Raw genomic sequence first — 12,497 nt, forward strand, 5'->3', positions numbered from 1 at the left:
TTTCTATGACTGGACAAGCTTGATATGAATTGGCCTACATCTTTATTTGCCAAGTTTGTGACCACAGGATAACACAGGTGCATTTCTTTTTTTAAAATCAGTTCTATTCCATTTTTAGGTAGTGTGTTGATTTAAGGCACCAGATTGGTGAATTTCTGTGCCGCCACTGCTGCAGTATTCCCAGACTGCACTAGTTGGTAATACGCAGCATCAGTATGCACTCCTCAACAAGAGGCTGTAATTATGGAGTAAGATATTGTTGGAGGTTGGGCGGTGGTGGTGGTGGTGGTTGGTTGGTGTGTGTGTGTGTGTGTGTGTGTGTGTGTGTGTGTGTGTGTGTGTGTGTAGAGTGGTTGGTCTGGTGCAGCGTTTAAAAAGGCTTGTCAGGAATATGAGTATGTAGAGCAGTTTAGTAAATCTAATATTTAATTGAATGTGATTGTTTTAATCACTCTGAATTCAGAGGCAGGTCAAAACTTTTTATCACAAAAGCCCTTAATGGCCTTCTTGTTTGAAGTGCCACTTGTAATTGTGGTCAGCTTTTATGCACTTGATGATTAGTACTGTTAAATATCTATTGTATCCCTCTGTCATACAGTAGCTAATCATTTCCAATGGAAAATTTGGAATATTCTGCTTTTTTCCCCAAGGGTATGGTTTGAATGTTTGCACCTTTACAATCTGGTTATTGTTCTCAGTGTCATTTAACTACATTATGAGTTTCTATATAATCTGTGATAGACTTTTTTTTAAGAGCAGAGTGCTGGTTTTGGATTTCTCCTTGGCCTGCTGGTGATCTTTAGACCTCACTGTCATTAGGGACATGTGTAACTCCGTTGAAGAGAAAACAATAGACTCCTGTTTCACAGATGACTAAATCCTGAACAGTGTTATCACATTGACAAAAGTCTGACTGCTGGTGTCTTTGTTTTTTGGTGCCTTGCAGCCATTTTAAATTTGCTACACTAGTAACAAACAACCACAGATGTTGACGGTGTGCCACATGGAAAATGGTTGATCACAGTTTTTGAAGTGCATTTTGGGAGCTCATGAAAATTTCACGTCACAGTTCTTCCGGCCAAAATAATTGGAATTCTCGATATTATCCCAGTAGTCGTCAGAATTTTCTTAAAACTCTTACAATGGCCCAAAAACATCTGGAATGACTTTACATTTTGTTCAGAAACAAATGTTGTAATTGCATCACAGATAAGACTCACATCTTTTTTAGATTAAACATCCCTTAAAAAGCCAGGCTTTCAACTATTTGAAACTGCATTAAACCTTTTGATGTAAAAATAATGGCAATGCTTGATTAAGATCTTTTGCTTTTCTTTTCTTTGAGGGTGGTGTGTACGCTGCCTGTTTTTGTGTAAGTGGCAACCCTCAGGGCTGAAAAATGAAGCCAGTGCCAAGTACCAAAAACTGTAGTTCTACTAATGGCCACTTGAGGCTGGCTCCAGAAGTCAGTCAATCCCTATAGACCACCTCATGTTAAAATGTCTGACTTTAAAGCAGAAATAAACACGTTTACAGCCTCGGACCAAAATAAAAAACACAGTTGTGGTCTCTGTAGTTAATTTCAACATTCATATCAGCTGTACACGGGCTGATTTTTTTATATGACCCACCTATTTATATGTTATGAAGACTTACAGTCAAAAGCTGCTTTGAGTGACAGGCTGTCTGCAAGGCGTCACCACACACTATGAGTCAGATCCACCCCTCGCTCCTCCACAGCTCCACCCTCTTATCCAACTATGGTCACATCTGGCTCCAAAACTCCCAAGACTATGACAGCCAAAATAGCAAACTTGAGGCTTCAAAACGGAAGTCCACAAACCAACGAGTGACGTCATGGTCGCTAAAGCCATTATTATACACATTATGTGGTTTTTGCAAAGTCTTTTTTATTGTTGATTGTCTAGCAGTCTCTTCGGGCACTGCTGCAGGGTCCCTGTGTATCCTTAAGAAGCCTTAAATGACTTAAAGGCCATTGAATTCATTAATCTAAACATAAGGCCTTAACTGGTATTAAAATGTCTTAAATCAGTCTTTCAATAGTCTTAAAAAAGCTAAGACATAGGAAGTAGGATTTTCTGAAGTGTTTTTTTGCGATGTTGCATTGTAAAATCTCAAAATATGTGGTAACATCGTCATCGTCATTTCATAAAAAATTTACGAAATGCCTCTCATGTTAACGACACACAGATCAGGACAGCGGAACCAACAACACTCATATTTTGTTTCCGTCCTGGATGCTCAGAGCTCATAATTTAATGACAGTTGTATTTTTAAACAAGATTTAGTGGCATGGCTGAAACTTGTACAAGACATTGAAGAGGCTCTGTGTGCTTTATGCATTAAGCCTTTTAAACTCAGCATGATGGGAGTCAAAGCAGTTGAATTCCACATGCAGAGGGAAAAATAGAAAATAGAAAAAAAACGCCAACAAACGCCAGGTATTCCCAATTCTGTTCTACCCTGGTCTCAGCCACGAGACAAAAAAAGTCGTGTTTTGGGTTTTAATTAACATCTGGGCAAAAATGTTCCCTAACCCTCAGCAATTAATGTTATTTGGTTATCATAAAATTATTCTTAAATTTGCCTCCAAGTGGCTTTTAAAAAGTTTTAATCTATCGCAGTCCACACCAAAATCGTATATGGTGGGGCGACGTTTAGCCCACCAGGACATTGTGTGTCCCATATAGGTTGAGTCTTGAGCAGCAGGGTTCGATTCCAATCTGTGGCCTTTTGCTCCATGTCATCCCAAGTCCCTCTACCCCTCTCCTGTCAACCTGCAGCTGTTCTGTCATAAAGGAACAAGCCCCAAAAAATCTTTTTTAAAAATCCCCTCCCTAGATTAGAGGTACTCTTTTTTTTCCTAGGAAACAAAGAACGATAGGGCACATATTTTCATATTGGTAGAGTTTCTGTTTTTGTGGTTGTTGGCCTTTGCACACAGCCAGAGACAAACAACCCTGCTGCACGTGCTGAAGTCAGATCCTCATTGTGCAGGGACATATAGAAAGTGGAAGACACCTGCAGTGGAGGGGAGCAAAGGTCATTTAGTTTTATACTTTGTACATCACTGGCCGCGTACTGTGTTTGCATTAATATATTGTCCATTGACTAAGACCTGTGATTACCCCCCCTCCCCTCCTGTCCGGCTCTCCCCAAAAAAGCTTTTATTTCTTAAGTGGTACAAAAGCCATAATTGAGCCTGCTTTGAGAGGAGGTGTCAGTGTATGGGACATCGGTGATCCGGGTGAATTCTGTTAAATGCAACCCCCCCCATCCTCCAACACCCACCCTCACTAGGCGTTACTGCCCCCCTACACATCCCCAGCGGGGTCACCAGGATCACTAGCTTTTCTCCAAATGGCCATTTTGGCTGGCAGGTGCATTATACCCTTTATTTTCAGATTGTCTATCCGCTCCTAATGCCTGGCAGGTTGATTGCTCTGGCTGCCTCACCAGGGAAAGGGTTGACGAGCACGGCTGGGACTAGCTGAAAGACAGTGATTACTGTTTTCCTTTAAGCCTGATTGAGGCCCTTGAAAGGAAAGATTTTAACCTTCTCCTGTTGGTTGCAGAGTATGGCCGTACATTGAAATGGCTTGTGTCATCAACCCAGTTCTGTAAACTCATCAGCGTACCCAATAACCTTCTTCCCCAAACCTCCATCTGAGGAAGGGGATAAATCACTTTATGGACAAAGTGACAGATGACATTATCATTTAGATTATCTCAGTAGGAAGGAAATTCTGGCATGCGGTGCTGTCATCTTAGATTAACTATAAGGCTCATACCAAGATAAATGCTTGGAGGAACCAGGCGAGTATTTCCCCTCTCCTCATGAATCTGTTTTGTCCTCCTTTTGCTATTATTTTTTACATTGAAAGCATAGGCTATATACCGCCTCTAAGAGTTGTGTTTTTGAAAAAGCGCGTTCATCTTCTTTGAGGTAGAGCCGGTGTGCAGTTTGCCAGCTGGTCTGGCCTGTATTTTGTTGTACATTCTCTGAGGTTGAATAGGAGTTGCAGGACCTCCTGCTAGGATGGTAATTGCACAGGCTTGCTGTTCAGGGAGAAGCTTGTCTCGGGGCAGCCAGGCGGAAAACCTCTGTGCCATCCCCATGCCACCTCTGAAGAGCACAAGACAATCCCAGCATCACCATCTGCTTTTGCACCATGCCGTCATCTGGCCAGACCAATGGGACGAGCCCGGGCAGCTGCTCCACACCCTCTGCCCTGCTGCCCTGTGGCCTAGAAGGGGGCAACCTGCCACTGGGACACAGAGGAAATGGCTACACTGACAGCTAGACTCTCCATTGAATGGCTCAAGTCTCATTAACAGTTGGGAAAGACAGGGGTCCCTATGACAACAAGGCACCCGCTGCGCTGTGTCCCTTTAACACAAATGACAAACTTCCCCGCTTTAGAGGAGCAGGTTCCTCTTTGAAAGGCGACATTGTGCTGACAAACCAAACAAACGCGAGGCAGAGATACAAAATCAGTTTTTTGCTGTGCCCATAATCACTGGGTGGAGCTTTTATTGAAAAAAAGGAAATAATGGAAGTGAAAGACGTAGTGACCAAAAAGTATGACATGTCTGAATGGAGGCATGATCACTTGAAATTAATTTTATTTCTTCTTTGCATACCAAGTTTTGACTTAAATATTAATGTCATAAACAAATTTGATTTATTATTTATTGCAGATTGCAAATATTGATAATGGGTTTAAAAGAAATGACGGATTCTGAAATCAGATTAGATCAGTGCTTCTCAACTTTCTTGTGTCCAGAACCTCTAAATTGAAATACATTACGTGCACCATCTAAAGCAGTACATTGCCTAGCTTCCATGCCGGTAGATTTGGTTTATCAGGGATGATAGCAAAGCACCACAGTACATAAAATATACATATCAGAAACATCATGTACATTGGACCACTATGTTTAAGTTAGGGATGCACCGAATATTCGGTAACCGAATATATTCGGCCGAATATTGCAAAAAAAAACCACACATTTGGTATTCGGTGGAATAAGTTAAAAGCAAGGCTGAATAATAGCAGCGTGTTTTGATAACGCAATCAAACAGCGTGCCGTGACGGGCGGAATAAAATGTCGGCAGTGTGGCAATCCGTCCCTCACTGCACTCGCATTTGTGACTAAAAATAGTTTTGAGCGAGCAAAATAGGCTTAAATCATTCAACACGCTGTGCGAGCAGCCTACAGTTTTCAACCAGCAGCAGAAACGAAAGGCGAATCCCACCGATTGTGGGTTGAACGGGGGTCACACACACAGACAGTAACGTTAATGTATTCCTGTCAGTTACGGCGGCCATCGGCTTACCGGGCGACGGAGAAGTCGGTTCCAATAATATCCTCTTCTTGGTGTCATGACTGCCCAGAAGTACCTGAACAGCCGAGCCAGCCTAACACAGGTATGTGACGTGTCAGAGGAGAAACGAGCCGTTCACATTTCTCTCTTTTTGGCAGTAACGGCCCACAAACCTCACCGCACTTTAGGGACTGTTCATTACTTATGAAGGGACTGTCAGGGGAGGAGGGTGGCTGGTTGATTTTTATTTTATTTATTTATTTTATTTTGATCCCCCCTATGTTAATCACTTATTGATGCTGTTTTTGAAGTATGAATAAGTCAGTAAGTAATTTATTCCATTGAAATATCATTGATGTATTATGGAAAAGTGATTTATCTTTTTATAAATGACAAAAGGCACATCTGCCTCATTTTCGCTGTGGTATCGTGATACTACTCAGAACCATGATATTTTCATTGGTATCGTACAGTGGGTCCCAATTTTGGTACTGTGACAACACTAATCTGGAGGGGGTTCATCTGCAAAAACTAATGAAAAACTAAACAACGATATTCGGTATTCGGTACTCGGTATTCGGTTTTTGGCCAAGCGTTTAATATTATTCGGCTTTGGCTTTGGCCACAAATTTTCATTTCGGTGCATCCCAAGTTTAAGTCTTTAAACACTACAGTCACGGCTGAAAATGATAACAGAAATCAACAAGTTTGCCAGTTTCCCATATCTCCGCAATTCAAATCAATGCTGGTTGCCTACCCAGAAGTGATTGTGGGTAATGTGCGACGTCACTGTTATTCGGTCTATAGTTGTCAACTAATGAATTCTATGATCAGAATAGTCATTCTTATGATTCTTACTCGTATCAGGCTCACATCTATTTTAAATTAAAGTCTAAAAATACAACTAATAATCTCTATTTTTCTGTGGACCTTTTTGAATTCCGCCAATGGCCCCTGTTGAGCCCCATTAGATCACATAATCTAGTCTTGGTTTTGATCTGGATCAAACCTTCAGCTTGTGTTGTTGAAAACCTTTTTTTGTAGGATTAGGACACTTTTGATCCAAAAAAAATCTGGATAATCTTGATCCCAGCAAAAGGTTGGATTTAGGGTGCATTTCAGGAACAAAATAACTTAGAAATCTTTTAAATTTGTCAAATATATTTGCAGTTATTTTTATTTTGTACTTGATTTGATGAGCTGGCACAGTGATAAAGTAGATAAGGTAGACATTAGGCCACCTATGAAGTGTTACATTACTGTAAAAATAAAGGATTTTCCCCCCATAAAACAATACCTCAAATAGCTGTCAATATTATATATAAGTATTAAAATGTACCTTTCCTTTATCACTTAAATCACACAGTCAAATGTGTTTTCTAACAGCTGCATCCTCCATGCTTTTTTCTGTCTCTTTAAATAAAAACACATAATATGACCCCATACTGGCTATTGTTCCTGTTCTTTACATAGCTCGTGGTCTGCATTGTGATATTTGGTCCCAATTTAGAGCGCTGGTTATCCAGATTTGGTCATCTTGAACAGTTTGTATCTGGATCAGGGTGCTCCAATCTAAAGTTGCTTTGAAAAAATGGTACAAATATAAGATGGATTTGCTGATCCTGGATAGCAAAACATGGGATTTCCAAATCCACATCACCATGATCCAGATGAATCTTTCTGAACAGCTGGGCCCTGGTGTGTACAACCTTACTCTGTGTTTTTCCAGTGTTTAATGTAGTTTAATTTCTGATCAGCAGAGGAAGAAGAAGAGGAAGAAAGTGCTCCACCTCAACCAGTTGTGGAGACTCAGACTGAGAAACCCGACCAGAAAGAGGAGGAGGAAGGTAATTCACTGCCACTGATGATGCATGCTTGCAATATGAAATGAGCAAATTCTTTAGGGATTTTTTTATAGTCGTTGCGGCATAATAAGAGGTTTCTATTACTGTAAATCACTGCACCACATCCGACACGTAATGTCGGTGAGCAACAGCAAGTATCCTGACTACATTTCATGTGTTTCTCTGTGTAGCACCCCCCCACGAACTGACAGAGGAGGAAAAACTCCAGATCCTGCACTCCGAAGAGTTTGTGAATTTCTTCGACCACAGCACTCGCATTATTGAGCGAGCTCTATCAGAGCACGTGGACCTCTTCTTCGACTACAGTGGTCGTGACCTGGAGGAGAAGGAGGGGTAATAATTGGACAACTAGTGTTTTTTTTTTTTTTTTTTTAAAGATGGTAATTGGTTTTTGAAGAAGTGTTTTTATTGATTTGTGGTGCTTTGTTTTTCCCAGTGAGATCCAGGCCGGAGCAAAGCTCTCCCTCAACAGGCAGTTCTTGGATGAGCGCTGGTCCAAGCATCGTGTCGTCACCTGCCTGGACTGGTCCCCCCAGGTCATTTGACTTTTTGTAATTAAATCAGCAGTTCAGCACATTGCTCAGAGCGGCAATTGGAAGGTGTTCGCAATTGTCAAAACATCAATCCTAAAAATGAGAGTAACGTATATGCATAAGTGTCACTAATTGGCTGTTGAAACAGCTTAACTTTGCACAGCCATAATGCTTTATGATTACATAGCTTGAGTTTGACAGCATTTACTTTGCGCCACAAGTCCCTCAGGAAAAGTAAGTTATGTCCCACACATTGTCACTCAGTCAGGGGCCGTAATGATTTGTTTCCTCTGGTGTCTAAGGTCATTTAATGCATGATTCTGCAATGACTTCTGACAGTGATTGAACACCAACTCTTTGTTCGCAGTATTTACTGCCTCAGAGCGATATACATGCCCTTGTGATTTGAATTTCTGAATTCACAAACTGTAAATCTCAGATCAGGTATGAGAAGCAGCAGAGGTGTGTTCCCATCTGGGAAGTGTTCTCTGCCTGTGTTTTAATATCCGCCTCTGTGGGTTTTAGATTCTCGATGAGCTTCTATGCACCGCTGTTCCTCCTGAGCGCTTTCAGAAACATAGCTTTTCCTTAAATTATAAAGGGAATAAAAAGGGAATTGACCAAAGTTCTTAAGGGGGTGGGGTAATTAAACAAGTCATAAATCTTGAGAAAAGGTTACTCATTCTTTAAGGCATTCAGCAGCACCACACACAGCAGGCGAGGCTTTTCCACATGGAGCCAAGCCTGGGGGGCACGTCTGCCTCCCCCTGACATTCATTTGGGCTGATTTTTTTTTTTCCTGTCACCAGTATCCTGAACTCCTGGTTGCCTCATACAACAACAACGAGGAAGCTCCCCACGAGCCAGATGGCGTGGCCTTAGTGTGGAATATGAAGTACAAGAAGGCCACACCGGAGTACGTCTTCCACTGTCAGGTACCCAAAGCCCCTCTGCTTCTTCCTCTCTCCCCACATCCTCACGGGTGGCTTCTTCCATGACAAGCGTGGAACACCGCCGACCAACCCCGTTTGCCCCCCCCCCCCCGCCCTCCCCCACCCTCCACCCTCCCACCTTCATCTACACTGTGAGTTCACCGTACTGGCATCCACCTCCACCACATCTATCCACAAACACATGTTCGAGAGGCGCCGGAGAAGACCTGTGGTGCAGGAGTTGAATGGAATCCGAGCGCTGCAGCAGGATTAAGTGTGTGGGGCAGGGCTGGTTATCATGTGCATCCAAACAAGGGCCCTGTGTTCAGACAAGCTAGCAGCTCCTCCACTCTGCCCAGCCTTATTATAATGCCTGCCCCAAGGCTCCTTCAGCAAGACAAGTTGAGTAGAACCACATGTTGTTGCCTCCAGAGCGGATGTAGATGCAGGCGTATTGCTCAGATGAATAAAACTGAACAGAAGTGTGAATGCACGTTTTCTCCATGCCTCAAAGTCGGCTCATAATGAGATTTTCTTGAACCATGCGTCACAGTTGTTGTCAAGAAAAGTCCCTTTAGAAAAAATACTGAGTCAAGATTGTGATAGGTGAAGCAATGGGTGTGCGTGTACCACCTAAAAAACAAGTAATAAAATTCATGAAATTAGTCATAATCCAAAAATAAATCCCGATCCTGTTGACCAGCCTGGAGGTTTGTTTACACAGTAAGAACTGAGGGAGGAGTGATGAAAGACGTGTTTTGGAAGAGTGGGAACACGCTCAGAACATTTCTGTAACTTTGAGATGAAGCAGGAAAACAACAGGTTGAAGTTTGAAGTTTTCCATTTTCTGATTATTGCCAACATTGAATATTTGTTGCTGATATGAAGCTTAGCAGTGTTTTGCAGCCATATAGCCAGAACCTGATGGGATACAGAGTTGCATTGTGGTCTGTTGCCTCAGTGGAAAATTCATCTGAGTTATTTTGACTCTAGATCCATGTTTCCATTCATTGTCATTATAAAATAGTGTTAAATGCGTATGTTGTTCAGTTGCTGTACTGGTCTGTGTCAGTGAATACAGTTCTGCAGTATTACACCCAGTTTAACGCAGTCTAATACAGCTGTCCTGCATCAGAGTTTTTGTTAAAACCATTCGTACAGGTGAGCACAAATGAGGATCACAGAATAATAGAAACACTTGTCAGGTCACAGCACCACAAACTAGATCCTCCAAAATGATCACTAAGTTGAATCAGCACCTCTCTTGGCTCCTGAATGCAATCTTGCTTTTGCGACTGGACATGATGGTATTCCTAGAGACCTGTCAGCAGCCTGTCTCACTATAAACATGCACTTTTTCCTCACTGGAGAAGCTAAACATTGCCTGTCCCTTTCTCTGTATTTTCATGACAGTCTGCTGTTATGTCGGCTGCGTTTGCCAAGTTCCACCCCAACGTTGTGGTGGGGGGCACATACTCGGGGCAGATTGTTCTGTGGGACAACAGGAGCAACAAGAGGACCCCCGTGCAGAGGACTCCCCTGTCAGCAGCAGCACACACGGTATGCTAAACAACAGACACACTGGGCTCGTACTTTATTCTGTGAAAACAAAGAGATCCTGTAACCTCAAAATAATGAATTCATCCCAAAATAATGACTTAGTATCTCAAAATAATGAGAAATGCTCTCAAAATGGTGACTTAGTATCTCAAAATGATGAAAAACGTTCTCAAAATAATGACATAGAATCCCGAAATAATCTTATTTTCCCAAAATAATGTCTTAGTATCTCAAATAATGACTTAGTATCTCAAAATAATGAGAAATGGTCTCAAAATAATGACTTAATATCTCAAATAATGAGAAATGTTTCCAAAATAATTACTTAGAATCTCAAATAATGAGAAATGTTCCCAAAATATTGACTTAGAATCTCAAAATAATCTTAGTTTCCCAAAATAATGACTTAATATCTCAAAATATCTTGGTTTCCCAAAATAATGACTTAGTATCTCAAAATGATGAGAAACGTTCTCAAAATATTGACTTAGAATCTCAAAATAATCTTAGTTTCCCAAAATAATGACTTAATATCTCAAAATATCTTGGTTTCCCAAAATAATGACTTAGTATCTCAAAATGATGAGAAATATTCTCAAAATGAAAAATGTTCCCAAAATAATGACTTAGTATCTCAAAATAATGAGAAATGTTCCCAAAATAATGACGTAGTATCTCAAAATGATGAGAAATATTCTCAAAATATTGACTTAGAATCTCAAAATAATCTTAGTTTCCCAAAACGATGGCTTAGTATCTCAAAATGATGAGAAATGTTCTCAAAATAATGACTTAATATCTAATTGTTCCCAAAATGATGACTTTGTATCTCAAAATGATGAGAAATGTTCTCAAAATATTGACTTAGAATCTCAAAATAATCTTGGTTTCCCAAAACAATGACTTAGTATCTCAAAATAATGAGAAACTTTCTCAAAATAATTACTTAATATCTTAAATGATGACGTAGTATCTCAAAATAAAGAGGAGCTATCTTAAAATGACTAATCTAAAAAGATTGACTTAGTATCTCAAAATGTTCTTAAAATAATGAGAAACGACTTATCTCAAAATAATGACTTCGTATCTCAGGTCATTGTTTTGAGAATGTCTCATGATTTGGAGATGCTAAGTCCTTATTTTGAGACAAGTCATTTTTGAGATACTAACTCATAATTGTTTTTCATCACACTTGCAGAAATGGGCAGCATATAACCCAGCAGAGGAATAAAATGTCTCCCTCTTTTCTCTCCATCTCTTTGAGTCTGGACATGCTCTCTCAGCCACAGGTAACATATAGTGTGTGTGTGTGTGTGTGTGTGTGTGTGTGTGTGTGTAGGGTTTCTCCTATGGGTGGTCAGAGGAATATATCTGAATTACATAAACAACTCAGGGTTAAAGCTTAAACCATAAAATCTAATTGCTGTGTTAATACTCCATCACATTTTAAAGCTTTGAGCTTAGTTTTTACAGTTTGTGTATTTTCTGTCTCTTCAGTCTCACATTCCACACACTTCCTGTCCCTCCCTTTCATACTAAATGTCAAACATTTTGGCCGGGCTCCTTCATTTGAACATTCCACTTTGGTATTTCCCTCGGCTTTACCGTTATTTTTTTTCTACAACTCATTTTTCACTCTCAAGGAAATTAACTTTGCTGGCTGTGTCATTTCATCTGTGCTGCCAAGACCTCAGTGTCAAGCTTCCATTTTTTATAAAGTGCTAGTTGAATTTAGATTACGCATTAATAAACTGTCAAGTGATTTTTATAGGTTGTGCTTGGCAGCATGTGTGTTAACATAAAGCCCAAGCGGGGAGCTTGTTAAAGATGTTGTTCCATGTTGCCTTGCCTCCACAGGACAGCATGGAGCTGGTGTTCAAGCAGTCCAAAGCTGTAGCTGTCACCTCCATGTCTTTCCCTCTCGGAGATGTCAACAATTTTGTGGTGGGCAGCGAGGACGGCTCCGTCTACATGTCGTGTCGTCACGGAAGGTACGTTTATAAGCAAACCACGGTCCCCGGCGTCCCTCCCGAACACCGCCAGGAAACTGAGGCGGCTTGTTAGGCCCACCTCGGACCGAGTGTCAAATAAATATAGCCCACTCACTTCCCAGTGCAACGCAAATCCAACACTTGATCTCCTGCTGTTTGAGGTTTCACTCCTGCCCAGTCATCCTGTTTTTCTTTTCCGCTTGTCAGTTGTGTTTGTAAAGGTCGCTCAACATAAACAGGGCACACATGCAGGGGAAACAAATCAT

At 41.0% G+C, this 12,497-nt stretch overlaps 1 protein-coding gene across 1 annotated transcript in view; it reads left to right on the forward strand.

The window, feature by feature from the left end:
• Positions 1-12,497, forward strand: part of dync1i2a (dynein, cytoplasmic 1, intermediate chain 2a) — a 29,426-nt gene that overhangs the window by 11,180 nt on the left and 5,749 nt on the right. Inside the window, exons 7-13 of the mRNA XM_049593321.1 lie at positions 7,111-7,197; positions 7,386-7,548; positions 7,652-7,751; positions 8,558-8,683; positions 10,094-10,240; positions 11,449-11,529; positions 12,098-12,231. Of these exons, the coding sequence (XP_049449278.1) occupies positions 7,111-7,197; positions 7,386-7,548; positions 7,652-7,751; positions 8,558-8,683; positions 10,094-10,240; positions 11,449-11,529; positions 12,098-12,231 (838 nt within the window). The remainder of the gene's footprint in view (positions 1-7,110; positions 7,198-7,385; positions 7,549-7,651; positions 7,752-8,557; positions 8,684-10,093; positions 10,241-11,448; positions 11,530-12,097; positions 12,232-12,497) is intronic.

The sequence above is a fragment of the Epinephelus fuscoguttatus genome, linkage group LG13 (assembly GCF_011397635.1).
Source record: "Epinephelus fuscoguttatus linkage group LG13, E.fuscoguttatus.final_Chr_v1".
NCBI classification, from domain to species: Eukaryota; Metazoa; Chordata; class Actinopteri; order Perciformes; family Serranidae; genus Epinephelus; species Epinephelus fuscoguttatus.